General features: G+C 30.2%; 2 protein-coding genes across 3 annotated transcripts in view; one reads left to right on the top strand and one right to left on the bottom strand.

Moving 5' to 3' along the window:
• Positions 1 to 1,556, top strand: part of LOC143228608 (uncharacterized) — a 92,462-nt gene extending 90,906 nt beyond the window's left edge. Inside the window, exon 17 of the mRNA XM_076459834.1 lies at positions 81 to 1,556. Coding sequence (XP_076315949.1) covers positions 81 to 209 — 129 coding nt within the window. The 3' untranslated portion in view covers positions 210 to 1,556. The remainder of the gene's footprint in view (positions 1 to 80) is intronic.
• Positions 1,557 to 1,714: 158 nt separating this feature from the next.
• On the bottom strand, positions 1,715 to 16,291 carry LOC143227836 (eukaryotic translation initiation factor 5A-like). Of its 2 annotated transcripts, none has more exons than XM_076459123.1 (5): positions 16,154 to 16,291; positions 11,592 to 11,776; positions 10,889 to 10,993; positions 10,389 to 10,526; positions 1,715 to 6,417 (listed from the first exon to the last, which is right to left on the bottom strand). In XM_076459123.1, the coding sequence occupies exons 2-5, from the start codon at positions 11,754 to 11,756 to the stop codon at positions 6,355 to 6,357; spliced, it is 471 nt and encodes a 156-aa protein (XP_076315238.1). In that variant the 5' UTR covers positions 11,757 to 11,776; positions 16,154 to 16,291; the 3' UTR covers positions 1,715 to 6,354. The 2 variants fall into 2 exon arrangements, with proteins under 2 accessions (XP_076315238.1, XP_076315239.1); XM_076459124.1 differs by lacking the exon at positions 16,154 to 16,291 and adding an exon at positions 12,197 to 14,765.
• Positions 16,292 to 16,585: the final 294 nt, after the last annotated feature.

The raw sequence follows: 16,585 nt of genomic DNA, 5'->3' as shown, positions 1-16,585 counted from the left end.
TAAAATTCAGTTGTGTAGAACACTGATGTTGTAGCTTATAAATATTGGATAAATATAAAATTATAACTTTCCTATTTTAGGCTGCCTATGTGATTCACATCTTCCCATCCTGTGATTTCTCTAACGAAAATATGGCACGTATTGCTCCAGACTTGCTCCATAGTGTGAGCGACATTGCTCATCTCTTGGTAATCATTGCAACTGTGTAACCGTAGACAAGTGAGAAGGGTAGTCTTACTGTAGACAGACTTGTGTTGGGTTGGTCAACTATAAACCTATATTCCAAGTTTCACCATAAAATTATCTACATATTTAGTCACGTAAGAAGGCAGGCTTTATGCCATCGAACCAAATTTGCTGAATTGTTATAGAAACGTCAAGATTCCTCCAACATTTGCACTTTGAAAGAGAAAATTCTTTTGAAACTAAAGGCAAAATAGATTCAAGTCACTTAGTTTTATAAAGGCAGTATTGGTTTTATTCTGATTTGTACAGGGGTTACTGATGTTGATTAATAATGTACTTTGTACAGAGTCCAGAAGTACATGCTTGAAACAACACTGTCACTGGTGCTTACCTATTGCTCATTTTTGTCTGATTGTCAAACAGTAAACTTCACGTCAGCTCAATGTTGTTACAGCTCACTGCCATGACCGACTAGCTTGCAGTGCAGGATTTTTATCAGTATCTCAAAGTTTTGTTAGATTGTATTGCACAGTTTTACACATCATTTGTATATCTGTTGTTAAGAAAGTGCATGTACTAGTATTCAGTGACTAAATTTCCAAGTGTTAGTAAAACCATAAAACCAAGACGAGAGATAGAGAGGAAGAAATCGTCCAAGCAGAGAATTTGTTTGCAAAATTCAGAGGCTGATTATATAGTAGGATAATGTACAGTGTAAATATTATCAGATTAATGTAAAAAACAAAATTACACATTTCATTTGTGTACGTAAGTTAATTTCAGGGAAGTTTAATATAAGCACACAACTTGCATTTAACTAGGACCAAGTGCAGAAAAATAGAAAATACCAAGGTTTAAACCCAGGTGCGACCTGGATAGAACAACTTTGTGTATATTATTTGTATCTTCACTAGGAAGGTTCTGGGAGACCTTGTTAATGTGAAAGCATATTACAATTAATGGCAGTATATATACATGTCAAGATATTTGTGGTAACTTTGTTAGGGTTTCAATTCAGATCCACTTATTACTATTGGTTTTGTACAGCTTTTAAATTTCTTTTGTTTCAACTATTTATGTTAGCATAGGAGAAAACAGTAATTTTTTTCCCTCTCAAGTAAGTTTTTATTGCAAATTGTACAGGCATTGGAGTAATATAATTTGACTTTTAAGTAGCATGTGAATACAGCATAACCATGTTTTAGTTGAACAAATGGTCAAGTTATCAGTGTTAAATTGACATCTGTATAATTTGTATATACATGTATTTCTATCTGTACATTTATCATCAGACATTATTCATCATCACCATTTCATTTGCTTTCAAAGTAAGAAAAGCTTGTAAAACTGTTTAAAAAAAATTTCAGATACTTCCAGTCTCTTTGTCTTTATTTCTCAGTTATTTAAAATACAAGTTTCCAAAATTAAATATCTGAAAGAGGATAGAAAGGAAACTGTCACCATAATTGTAGAAGGATGAGTGTTCTGTTTGAAAACTGACCAGACCTTTACTTTTGTAACTCAGGTGTTTACTTATATAAAATGTCTTTATTTCTATCATATATGTATATATATATACACACACACAGAGAGAGAGAAACATGAATATGGATAAACAACCCAATCATTACTTCACAACTGAGAAAAATTTGGAATAAACAATACAACCCTCATAAATCACAATACAACCCGTGTGAAAATAAACAGTAAAAAGAACCACTGTTTTGAAGAAACATTAAAAATCATCAGAAGTGTGTTCAGTTATTCTACATAAAGTTTAGTAGCTACAACAAACCAGGATGAGTAAAGATATCCTGAACTGTGTTATACAACTTGGTAAGGTGAGAAACATATGGATTATCCACAGTAAGAACATTTTATAAAACATAAAAGCAATTACTGGCATTAAGATTTGTGCTCAGATACCAGCTCCTCTAGCAAAAAGGTTCTGAACTACACACTGAACCTCACAATGGAGTAGGGCTGTATTTTTCAAAAGCAGTATAATGCCAGGGTCTAAAAGGATTGATTTTAAGCATTGTGAAACTTACTCTTAAAATATTCTTTTATATAGTTATAATATTCCTATACTCAAGTGACTAAACACAGGAAATTATTTTTCTTACTTGAAAAAAATAATCTTATAATGTTGGTTGAAGCTATTGCACAATATTTCAACTTTATTAATTAGAAATTTTACTATAGTTTACACATATTCAAAATTGTAATTTTTACACTTTTACTCATACTATGTTTAAGTGTAACATTTTTCAGATGGTAGTAACCAACAAAACATAAATACTACAAATTAAAGCAATTTTATGGAATTTTTTTTGTGTTAAACAACTGAAGGAATTTTGTTATCCCTTGAAAGATGGTGTGTTTGTATTTTCACAAAGCAGAGCCATCCCTGGCTTTCTGCTGAGGCCAGTGAGGGAAATCAAAACCCTGATTTTAGCATTGTAAATTCGATTTTAGATATGGTAGTTCATTACTTAACTTCAAAACATCAGTGTATTTATTGAGATGTTCAAAACAAACCTGTGTTGTACATTTAAAGTAAAAAGTAAATGATGGTAATATTTTGTTGTGCATAAAAATTACTTAATGTACAATTTATCAATAACTTAAACTGCTGTATGTCAGTTCAAAACTTATGTGGACTTTCATTAACGAAGTAGCATTATCTAGTAAAGAAAACACCAGTAGAGTGAAGACTTTATCCCAATTTCAAAACTAATACATTTTAAACAAGACCATACAAATAGAATTTTGTGGTAATACACTCAGACAGTCATGAGCAAACATATTCCAAGTAAGTTTTAGAAGTCTGAACTTCAATCATGAACAGTAACTTTTTCTATCTAAACCATCAAAATGAAATTTGCGAGTTAAGAGTTTTCTCATCCAATATTTATCATGCCAGTTGAAATACATGTGATTAGAAAATGATTTAAATGGAACTGGTACCAGTAAAAATGAAACATTAACATTTTCTAAACCATATTCACCTTCCTCAATAATCAACAACACATTTACAACATTACTTATGGTACTCTTCACAAAACAAAAGATTTGTTTTTAGAACAGGTACAATATTGCAATCATTTTCACGTTCACAAGTCGAAAATGATTGAACCAGTGATAAAAAATTGTGCCTCTTAATATAAATCTTCCCTTACTGTATAAAGCTGTATCTTGTTTACAACATAATACAGAATTAATCAAAATAAGAGTTCTTCAAATCATTAGGTCAGCATTTTAGTAAGGAGAGGAAGAAAATCTTTCATAACTTCACTTTAATTTCTGCTGCAATAACATCGTTAGTTTACTGCCCACACCAGATCTTTTGGAAATTCAAATTAGTATGTTTATGGGGTTTTCCTTCATACACACATTGAGGTGATGGATTTCTAACTAATTGCATGAGCTCTTCCTAACAAGAATTACTCAAATATACATTAAAAAATGGCTAACAGTAACAAACCAATTCAGAAGTATCATCTACATGGTAGTCAGTGATTGTTGTCCAGTCCACTAGTTAGTACATTTCATTTTCATTGTTACATTTTTCTTGGTAAAACTACCCCAATTAACTAATACTTATACACATTTATAACTCAAATATGAAACATTTACTGCTGTTAATAAGGAATGCAATTAAAGAATTTAAAATGGAGTAATATTATATCTATCATTTACCAACTACAAGACAAATAAATAGTTTATAACAAAAAACTTAAATAAATTTAAAACAGATCATGTATTATATGATCTGTTAATACAGTCACATTATCAACACTAAACTCATAAAACCCACTTAAAGTTTTACTACATTATAAAACCATCCAAAAATTAAGTATTTCACAGAAGATAATTACAAAAACATTTGATTTTACCTAACAGTTACCCCTTACTAACACCATACTCCTACCGTTGTGGACATAAAAACAAACATTCTAATTGTAGAACATCCTGTTGAGATGAAAACAAAAATTGCACAACTTTCAAAATTAAATTTCTCTGATATTAATGTTATTAAAAAATTAACTGTGTATTTTGTGAAGCACTTGTGTTTTACCTAATGGGCATAAAAATATACGTTAAACTGATTCTAAAACTTCAGTATTGTCACTAACCTGCACTATCACTCAAGTCCATTATTATTAGTTAATATCCTGTGTTTTGGTTAACAACCTCTGGCTCAAAAAGAAAAAAAAAGGTACACCAGCCTTCCTAACAAGAAAACTAATAAAATTCCTACCCCCTGTCATACCAACATCATAAAGATAGCCAAGATGCAGGACAAAGTAATCAACAATTGTGTGTCTTAATTAAAATCTAGACTTAGGTGATTATACAAGCTATGAACCACAGAATCAAGTGAATGCTAAAACTTTACATCACTAAAGCTATATTACTTTCTCGAATCAAAATAAGCAACTTCTATTTTAACAGACACAAAACATAAATGAATCTAACACTGAATGAAATAAGTAGTTAGCTGTTAATGTTATAACCACATGTAAAAGCTCTGACATTTTTGAAAACAAATGTAATTAAAGACAGTTGTGAAAAACTGACCAAGTTGCATACAAAATCAAACATTTTGCTAAAACCAATGCAAAACAGTTTCTTACTAAGTTTTTATTTAAATACTAATTTCTAGTTTTAGTAAGACCTTTAAAGTTTTTTTTTGATATTCAAAATCCATTGTTTATTTGTTTTGCATATTATCTAGCAAATTCATTTAAAATATCTTGTTTTCCCACAAATTTCAATGACAAAAAACTTAAATTCATACCAATTCAATTACTCCCTAAATCACAACTGTATTTTGAAATGTTAAAAAGTTTATTTGAAGCAATCACTTTATAATGCAGTCTGGAATCTTGCCTCATTCCTAAATACCCTATACCACTATACCACTATACGAGTATTTTCAGTGAAAAATTAAAATATTTATTTACAAACCACATCAGTTGTATACCAAGTTTTATACAGTCCAGTTTGGCAAAGAAATTGTCTTCAGTCTTTTACAAATTAAATCTACCATAACCAAGTAAAAGGAAGTTTTTACTTGATCATGGAAATACTTAAAAATTTGCAAAACTGATGAAAAGCTTATTCTCACTTGTTTAGAGGAATGAGCTTTCAATTACATCTGTAAGTGGGGGAAAACCCCTACTTTTATTCTGTAAGGAATAGATATTTACTTCCACACAGCAGTGAATACTGACTTTTAAAATAATGGTACTGAACAAATTTAATTACATTTATAATGCAGAAAATATGTACAACTTTACACTGAAAAATCCTTTTAGGTGAGCAGATTACTTTAACAGTGGACTAAAATAACATTTATACATTCTTACGAAAAGAAAACTTTACTACATGAGCAGATGTACAAAAAAGTTAATTATTTGAGAGTTGACGATTCTTTATAAATGGTATTTTGCTCTCAATGTACCTTGCATATGGTCAAAAAATGTGTACTGTCTTTTAAAGAGTTCCTAATTTATCCAAGCTCAAAAGCCCAGTTGCAGTAAACCATCCTTCAAAGTTTTTTTTTTATACCCTATTAATGGTACGAAATAAACCCAATAGACACTGCAACTCATAACAATGTTCTTTGTTTTCTAATTTAATCTGACTACATGATGATTAAAAAAAACATAACATGATAGATTTATATAAATATCTAGTGTTAAACTTTTTCATCTGTTTACATTTTGGATGAAACTGAATAAGGAATCATATTGCATGTTCTGAAAACACTTTCACTTACAAAACTGTATTTAATCAAAAAGCACAAAGTTGGAAGAGTAATCCTTCCGAAATTGGACACAATTTCCTTTTCTTTTTTTTAACTTGTTTCCATTATAATAGCATTATTCAAAAAATTATATATAGAGCAGACCCTGTTTGAGAGATAGAAAGAATACTGTGTTTCAAGATTTGATTCCTTGTTTTAATATTAGCATGAAAATATATTATTCTCACAAGAAGCAAACTTAGTTATATCTATTATATATGTTTTTCTTCTTATGATCATATGGTATCAAAATACCAAATTTCCAAGATAACCTAACAGAAATTCAATACATCATTAACCTTTGCAACATAATTCCTTCTTCCCTACTGCCCAATGATTTTAACTAACTGAATTCAATTAGTAGCATTCTTGCTAGCAATTATGGCCTCTTCACCAACAGCAGACAGTACTGTCACCTACAAGGAAGAACAATGTAACAGAATCAACAGTCATGTTTCACTAAGTTTACTTACTGCTTAAGTATTATATTATTACAAGTATCAGCTTTTACAGTAAACATGCACTTTGACTAAGATACATCATCAATATACTTACAGCTGTACTTGTCAAGATGAACAGACAAAAATTTCTTCACAATGGCAAAACGAAAACTCGCATTAACATTTTTAAATACTAAACGTCAAAAAAATCCCTGGTATGTACCACTAAAATTAATAGAAAATACACATACAGTGGAAATTACATAAACTAGTTATCTAATTGGGTAATCCACCAAAAGCTAAGCACTCTAAAACTCCTAAATTTGACATACACCACATAAGACAACTAAATTACACAGTTAATTCTTTATCAAATGTAAACCAATTCCTTACTAAAGTAGTTACATACATTTAAAAAACACAGACAAAAGACACTCCACTATATAAAGGAAACCAAATCACTCGCATTATTCCATACACAGAAAATATCAATGTGTTTCTGTCAGAAATTTCAAAATGACTAGACATAAATACAACTTTCAACATTTGTTTTGACCCCAGAATGAAAATTAAATACACATTAAGAAAATTATATTAAACAAAACCACCCAACCAGAAATCAAATTTTTAACAGTTGTCCAGCTTTTTACATAGTTAACACAAGATTCAACTTCAAGATCAAGTTAAAAAAAACACCAAACACCCTTTCCCAAGTCCACAAGCATAAGTAAAAATAAACAGTGTGTGAATGGAACATCACAGTACTAAAACATGAATCTGACACTGAACGAAAGAAAAATCATAGAAACTTATCAATAAAACAAACCAATCCCACAATTAACAAATTCCCACATACACCTACATATATTTTTAACCATTACTACCCTCACACACTGCCAGTCTTATGCAAATATTTTGAACATTCTATATTTCTTATAGTTGGTCATTTTATTGTTCAAGCAGATTGATACAGCCCAATTAAATTCAAATATTGATTTAAATACTAAAACCCTTCTTCACCACAACAGCTTGTGTACTTGAGAATAATTACACCAGTAGCTGAAAAGTTTTACCATTACTGTAAAAGTTTTACCATTACTGTAAAACCAGTAACTTGTAATAAAATAAGAATCAACAATTATTTAAGATAGTTATGCCCAAAAAACACTAAATTACAAATTTATATTTCAGTGTACACTTACACAGCTTTTCAATACATTGAAATACCTTAAGACTGATCAAAATTTATTTTTAAATATTTGTTCACATGGGTCTTGGTAGTAACAAGACATAAAGCAGTTTTCTTTACCAAAAAATAAACATGTCAGTAAAACCACTAGCAACAGTAATTTCACCAAAATGATATCAAACAAGATGCAAACTCCTAGTTGTATCTTTCGCTACAGCAGTCATCACTTGCAAAAATTTAACTACAGAGAACACCAAATCCATTATAATATTAATAATCATCTGATAAAGGTCTTGAGCAATAAGAGAAAAACTTAGTACATACAGCTATGACACACAAGTGAATACTGTCAAAATAGTTCATACTTTCATTTACTCTGTATGTTATATACTGATTATACTGCTCCCATTCCCCTGTTGAACAAACTGTTGGCAAGCAGTTAGAACTTCTATTTTCCTACAAATTACATATTACAAACTTTTATGGTCCAGTGCCCATATCAACCTTTTGATTTGCTTACTTCGTTTCAACAACTGTTTAAGTAGCTCCACTTCCAATGCAATCAATGGACACTAGTGTCTACCTTACTGATGTTAAAGTAATAATCAAAACTGTATTTAAAGTAAGGTCACTGGCAAAATGCATACTCTATCATCAACTACCTCGTAAAGAACCTGCTGTAATACCTAACGTGACTTTCAGAGCTCTCTTTAACTGTCTCAACTACGACTATTAATAACAGTTTAAGCTTCGTGTACCCTTACCAACCTGGTATAAAGCTCCCACTGAAACATGGAATCTTTCATTTCCACATACTCATGCAATATATTATTCCTGAAAGCCTTTTATAAATTCACACAATTACCACTAAACAATGTATAACTACCCACACTTTTAAAGGTTTTATACTTTTGTGACATTTTTTATGGGAAAAATAACCAGTCAAAGCACACTTTATCAACATGTGACAGTACTCTGCTACAATTCATTTCCATTAAACAGGTTGCAATCACCAAGAATGCCAGTACTACTTGCTGTTTTCATAATTATTTCCAATACTACACATATACAGACATGTTAATTATTACAACTTGTAGAGAACACACCTATCGCAATTCAATTTCATTCAACACAAAGCCACATCAAAAACCTACTTAAGATAAATTGTAGCCACAGTGAACATACACAAAATAATGCCCAATGCATAACAGCTTAACTCTTTTCAATATTTATAGCAATGCTACATTAGGAATTGCTTACTAAAAATATAAACACGCATGTTAAATATTTTACTTCACTTTAGAAAATTAAAATAATCCAGATTCAGATAACCATTTATATAAATTTACTTTATGAGTCAACAATAATTCTCAGCAAATTACAAAGCACACAAGTTAACTTTCCATACAAAACATGCTAGTTTTAACCCACTTTAAAAGTGAATGAAACTATACACACTTTAACTATGAATTTTGTCAAGTCAATCTCAGTAAAAGATTTAAATTAAAAACAAAAAAATTCTTTATATTTTCCCTACCCTAACACTAACTGTATCAAAACCAAAGAAAAATTCAAAATATCAAATATAATCAATATTTTTTTTTTATAAAGAATGATTCTAGATTGTAACAAAGTTATTTATCAAACCAGCCCAACTAACCATTTCACATCTCCTTGTTTTTAATTATTTTACAATGCTGTTAGACCCTTATCATAAGTATGTGATATATAATTAGCTTCAACAAAAAAACTGTGTATGCAATCAATCAGGTTACTAATCACATGCAGTTAGATCATACTGCTCTTGTGAAATTTCTCTTTTTAATCTAAGCTACAGTTTAAATTTTACAAGTAAATTACTTTTGTTATGAAGTACATACCAATGAAAATTAAAATTACATAAAAAACAAATTTTGGGCTTATATGGGGATTGAAGACTATTTTAGTAAGTTATGTTTGAAAGCATACTTCCACAACATTAGTTTCCTCATACAATGTTGTATTTAAATATGGATTTTAGAACACATATATACCAGGCACAACAATATAATGTAATGAGTCAATAGCATTTTAACTAAAATTTTATGGAAGCCACAAATAGACCAACAAAACTCCAATAGCTACTTGAAGCAGAAAAACATGAAATGAACAATGAAACTGACAATAAAAATTGACTTAGAGGTGTCAAAAGGAAATATTTTACATAAAAAGCTGCTTTTTATACTGGTTAAAAATAATCCAATAGCAATACAAGAAAGAACTGACATTTGAATATTCTGAGTGTATAAACTAGATTGTCAATCTCTAAAGTGTTTGTTTCTAATTAGGTTGATACTCAGGAAATCATACAAGCAAAACTGGTAATACAGATACAAATACACTAAGACAGAGAAGTGAACATTAAAATTATGTTCATATGTTCTCTTCTGAAATTAATACTTTTAGAACATATATATATATATTTTAAATCAAATCAACACTAAATGTCAAGCTCACTGATATACAATGATTAAGTTGTTTAATTACAATTTTGAATGTAACTGTAAAAAACATAGCAAAATGTTTATGACATTTGGTATTAATATGGTTAATGGTTACATTTCTTTGAACCAAAAGCATCAAATAAGATGTATGTTTAGCTTTCCAAAACCATAAGATACTTATAATTGTAGCTTTCAAAAACATCTTACTTTAGAAACAGTTAATGAACCTGTACCTAACAATTTCAAAGAAATAATGAAAAACTATTTTCACTCACAATAACAGTTGCCTCATCTTTTCCAAAATCTTCCCTTATTTTCTGTCCCAGCTCACCATCTGGAATCTTTAGATCATCACGAGTCTCACCTTTGTCATCCATCAGAGTAACATAATTATCGTCACTGATGTCAATAAGCTGTTAAAATAATTGTGAAGGTTAATAAAAAATATCACTAAAGTTGAGAAATCAAGCAATTTATTTACTAAAAAAAGGAAATTCTAATAGTAAGTTTTAGTACAAATTAAGTCCACCAGATTTGTTCCACCACAGTCTTACTTAAAATCATGACTCTCATTGTGGAGATATACTAAACTATTCCTCTTATAGACTACTAAAATTAGTATTTACTATTGACTTGATAAAACTGAACTTTTCCTACACTTCTATAAAATATTTTCAGAACTCAAGAAGAAAAAAAAAAAAAAGTTGAAAATTCTTCAAAGTATTTTACACATTAGGAAATAAGAGCAACCAATGCTAACGAATGGATTAAATACCTGGAAGTCACTGCGGTTCACATTAGGCACATCGATATTGTGGGTTGACGGACACAAGTCCTCATACTTCTTGTTAGTGAAAATGTCTATACCCACAAGATGAACCTGAAAATAAGATTTATATTTACAAATTTTTTTACAGTCATTTATCATTGACACACAAAACTGTCACTACAAATTATATAAAAAAAATGGATATACACAAACACTCCTTCAAACTTGTGCATTTCTAACTGTAACAAAATTAACACATTTAACATGACTCAACTTAAGCTTCAAATAATAAGATTCAAAAGCGAGAAACCAAAACAAAGAAAAACTATTTTAGTATTAACAATTATATAATATTCTTTAATTTATAAGAATAATAGATATATACAACATGATGAAACTCTGTAGAATTGTCAACAACTGCCTGTTGTGAATACACAAGTGTATAGGATGACATTTCGACAGGGTTTCAAGGATGAGTCTTTCAAAACGCTGTCCTCTACACTTGTGTCTCTACAACAGGCAGTAGCTGTCCATTCTACAAAGTTTCATCATGAATACTTTGCCTAAACAATCTAACAAAGAATATACAGCATTATATGAATTGGTTAATGAGGTAACAAAAACCATCCATTTAAAATGTATTCAAGTTCATTTGGGGAAAAAAAACAACTTGATATAATTACATGAATGAGATAATTCTAAGATTTACCTTTGCATGACCATGCTTTCCAGTTTTTGAAGTACTCATTTCCATAATTTTACATGGACGGCTCTTCAGCATCACATAACCGTTCTTACGTAAGGAGGAGCACTGGACTGGATAAGTTTGTGAAGCACCAGCACTGGCCTTGTCATAGATTGTATCATCTTCCATCTTACCTCCTTCTGGTTGCTCTGGTATAATCAGAAATTACAAATGGTTACCTTTAAAATAATGTACATTAAAAATTCTAACCTCACAATTTATGTAACCTCTAACTGTTGAATGGGACTTTTTAGAAAAATATATAAATACTACATGGAAAATGTACAAGCACATAAATGATTACCACTTGGATTTCATAGCAACATTTGTGACATCCTTACAAACAACAAATCTTCCAGTTTCCAATGCGTAACAATGAGCCTTGAGCCTTAAAACTGTGCAAAATGTCTTATAAATATTTAATGTTGTAAATATGATTTGGCTGACGTTTTTATACACCCTTATTTATTAACTGTCTTCTTCCATTAACACTAGTTTCTTAGTTAGTTTCAGGAAAGATAAAACTAAAGTTAACTGAAGTAAAAAATTCATATTTCATTAATTCTTACCTTATTATGATTTGAGACTTCCATATACTTCACTGACTATACAAGTTCTCACCACTACAGTTATTTAATTCAATAGTATCTGTCATACCCCTGCTGGGTTGACGAGCCCCAGTACTGAACAAAAGATCTACCCAGCACTGGATGTAGCAGACAGTGCATTTGGCATATTATGCATTCTTTTCCACTTTTACTCTTGAATTCTTAAAATTATATATAACACACAAGATTTAACTCCTTGATGTTAAGAAATTTTTTTCTAAAATAAAATTTTTAAAATCTTTGTTCATATGCAGGATACTAGTTGGTATTTATTGCAACAAGTATGCTATTAATATAATGAAGTTGTAGAACGGTGATTATTATGAAAAAATACATTACTGTAACATGTAGCTGTTACAAATTACATGAACAAAGAACACATGCTGAACAAGATAAGTACACTTGTTTTCAGTTAGTATTCTCAGAGAACCAAACTTCAATACTTATGGCTAATGACCTCACAGACAGCACAACAGAAATACGGTTTTTCTTATAATGATTATACTTAGATAAAACTAGTCATACTTTCAAACTTCAAAGACAGCAATATAAAAACAATTTAAACTTATTTTTAACAATTTACTTGAACAGACACCTACTTCAAAGAATTCACATTATTTGGAATTACTAAAATGTTTATGTAACAAAACCAACTTTGGATACATCTCAAAATAAAATTTGCCAGTTGGGAATAGTACAAAATGCAAGCCAGCTTTGTATTTTTCCAGATCATACCCTTGCAGGGCATAACTGTTTTAACTATTCAAGTTTATCTGTCATGACTTATGAAATTAATCAACTAATAAAGATGATAGTTTCAGATGCTTACCATGTTATTTTACTCCAGCTATTCATGTATTGGAGACAATATTTCAAATTCTAATTTTTTTGTTAAGTAAAGTTAAGCTCTGGGCTGACATTACCCAGTTATAAAAAATGATTGCCCTGTTGTGCGAGGGTTTCAAGTTTTATTCTCATTGTCACCAAACCTGTGAAATATGATAGCCCTTTAAGCCACAGGGGCATTATATTTGTTTATTGTCAAGCTACTAACGCTAGAAGTACCAACTAATGAATTCAATTTTAAACAAAGTGTGAATTTACAGTTGTTTTACTGTGTTACATTTAAATTTATCATTAGAATAACTTATTTGGTATAAACTATGAATTTCCTTCTGTGATGTGTATGTTTGTATGTTCATACCAACGAGGCAACCACATTCTTGATAAATATAAACATAGTTGTTCAAACAACATCAGAAACTCAATCCCAAGAACCAAATATATGTAACTCAGGGTATCCTTTACCAACCAGTAATCTCATTTATATGTAGCTATTTCCTGAATTATAACACCTCGTTTAATGAATGTAACATTCTTTGGAGGGTAGTTAAAAACATTTTAAAATAACTTTTTATACTTAATAAATTTTATTAAAATAAACAAAGCATCCTACAAGTTTTAAAATTAAAATAGTCTACATTTACATGCACTGGACATATTTTGAATTTCATTACACTATACAAAATAAGCAGTAAAGTGTGAACCACTTATTCATATGCACACAAAGTTTTAAACTCCATCACTATATGCATAAAAGAGGAGTCAGTGTCAATATTACTATGCACTGCAAATGGAAAGGCATCTGGAGAATGTCATCACTCAGTCTCTTCTGACACATCAGCATTTGTGTGTTAAGGCTTGTGTGTGCAAATGCCACAAGTATTGGATATTTTCTCTTCATAACCAGGTGTTAAGAGCACAATTAGATCTAGTGTCTTTTACTCGGAAAATTAGTCAATTGATTGTTATTTTGAATACAACATTTGGCTCAGTGTCTTTTGTACTAAAGATGTTTGTGTTATGTTTAGAAATAGGTTTAACCTCACAGTCACTGAAGTGCCAAGCACACCAATCAGATTTGTTCAGAACTACACTGCTCAGCAGGTCACAATTTATTTACTTTTAATATGGAGTATTGTCTTTACATTTTTGCACATTCACTACAAATCACCTGAACAAAATACAAGCACGAGATTTTATCCCAGGTTTTTAAATAAACAAGACTACATCAGGTGTCAGTTAAATTAACTGAACATATCTTTCATTGTTAGAAAATATTTTTCAACACATTCAAGAACAAAATCTGATGTTCACATAATTAAAAAGAAAGACAGTATGGTTATTGTAAAAACATTAATGGTAAAACCTTTGTATCTTTGGTATTTTAAGCATATGTTTAATAAAAACTGTCAAGGAGGATAAAATTATAATATACTTAATCATAAGAGAGAGCATTGGTTATCAAAGGTAGATGTGACACTACTTTAAATTATGGAAACATGTCCATTACAGAACAATATAATAGGAATTATCATATGGTCTAAATTCGTTTATAAATCAGAGCATCCTCTTCACAGCTAGCAACATTCAACACATTAATATCACATGCAACTTTCATTTCTTTACAATTCCTTCATCTATGTAAATCTAAAAGAACAAAGCACCTTAGAAAGCATCCTCTTCACAGCTAGCAACATTCAAAACATTAATATCACATGCAACTTTCATTTCTTTACTATTCCTTCATCTATGTAAATCTAAAAGAACAAAGCACCTTAGAAAGCATCCTCTTCACAGCTAGCAACATTCAAAACATTAATATCACATGCAACTTTCATTTCTTTACTATTCCTTCATCTATGTAAATCTAAAAGAACAAACCACCTTAGAAAGCATCCTCTTCACAGCTAGCAACATTCAACACATTAATATCACATGCAACTTTCATTTCTTTACTATTCCTTCATCTATGTAAATCTAAAAGAACAAAGCACCTTAGAAAGCATCCTCTTCACAGCTAGCAACATTCAACACATTAATATCACATGCAACTTTCATTTTTTTACTATTCCTTCATCTATGTAAATCTAAAAGAACAAAGCACCTTAGAAAGACCCCTGAAGTACCATACTTTTGCCAGCAATTATTCAGTTTGACTAAATTTAATTTGTAACCATCCTCTGCTTTCTTATACCCAGCCATTCTTCTATCCAATATACTAACTTATCCCATACACCTATAAAGACATTTTTTACAAGCCCTTTATGCAGTATCTTGATTTCTACAAATCCAGCTACCCCAAATCTACACCCTTACCCTACTCCACACAAGAAGCAACTTTTTCAAATAATTTAAAAATATTTGTAAAAGAAAATTTTCCCTTAGCAAAACCATGCTGACTATTCTATAAAATGCTAAACATTCTTAAATGACTTTGCAAAGCATCATTTAACAGATCTTCCAAAACCTTTCCCACAATAGAGTTAAACTAATGGCGCTATAATTACTGGGATACTTTTTTATTATTCCAACCCCTTTAAAGAGGGGTTACATCTTCCGGTACTTGTCTATTATTCAAATACTGACTTAAGAAAAAAAAAACAGCAGTAAGTGGCTCATATATCCAATTTTTATCAACTTTTACGTCCTTATAAACCCTTGGGGAAATATTGTCTGGCCCAAAAACCTTAGTTTTTTTAATTTTCCAACGTTTTCTTCACCAGCTCAGAATTGATGCAGTCATCTTGTTTAATATCGTTTCCATTTATTAACTGTTCCAGATATGTAATTTGCTACGTTTCAAATAATCCTAAGGCAAAAATATAATTGTGTCAGGTTTTAGAATCTGCTTCCAATATGGCGGTATAGGCCTAACACTACAAAGTTAGGCTTAACATATCAATGTTTATTATCTTATCAAATATAACTAAATAAAAAGATTGAAAGATATATTAATTCACAGTCATAACGAAACAAGTGTAAAGTTATAATTTCATTTCAAGTGATCGTTACTAAGTCTGTAATAAAAACAGGAAAATCAGAACGACTACTTCAACAATAAAGAACCAAACTTACATGTGACTCCGCCTGGCGCCGATATCAGAGACGACGATACGTGAAATAAATTTTTAACACTTCTTCACTGGAAATATCTGAACAAGCAAACGTGTCCTACACTAGTAAAGAAATGGCAGATGGCGCTAGATTAAGATATATAAATAGGTTGTTGTTGTTTTCTTTTCCTTTGTATGTGAAAAAAGTAAAATAAATATCCTTACTTGATTAAATCCAATAATATTTAACATAAACTTGTCTATTTTACTACTAATAATAACAAATCAGACTTAGAGCTAAATGTTTCATTTCGTCTTAGTTCCTGGGAAGCAAATTTCAATGTAAATGAATGATATACGTTATTCTTAAACGAAAAGCTTTAATTTGCTAAAATAATTTCATCTATGTAATTCACTTTACTCGGTTAAAATGGATGTTTATTACAGTAAAACA

The sequence above is a fragment of the Tachypleus tridentatus genome, chromosome 10 (assembly GCF_004210375.1).
Source record: "Tachypleus tridentatus isolate NWPU-2018 chromosome 10, ASM421037v1, whole genome shotgun sequence".
Lineage (NCBI taxonomy): Eukaryota > Metazoa > Arthropoda > Merostomata > Xiphosura > Limulidae > Tachypleus > Tachypleus tridentatus.
The sequence above is the reverse complement of the archived record's forward strand: the minus strand, read 5'-3'. Positions and strand labels throughout refer to the sequence as shown.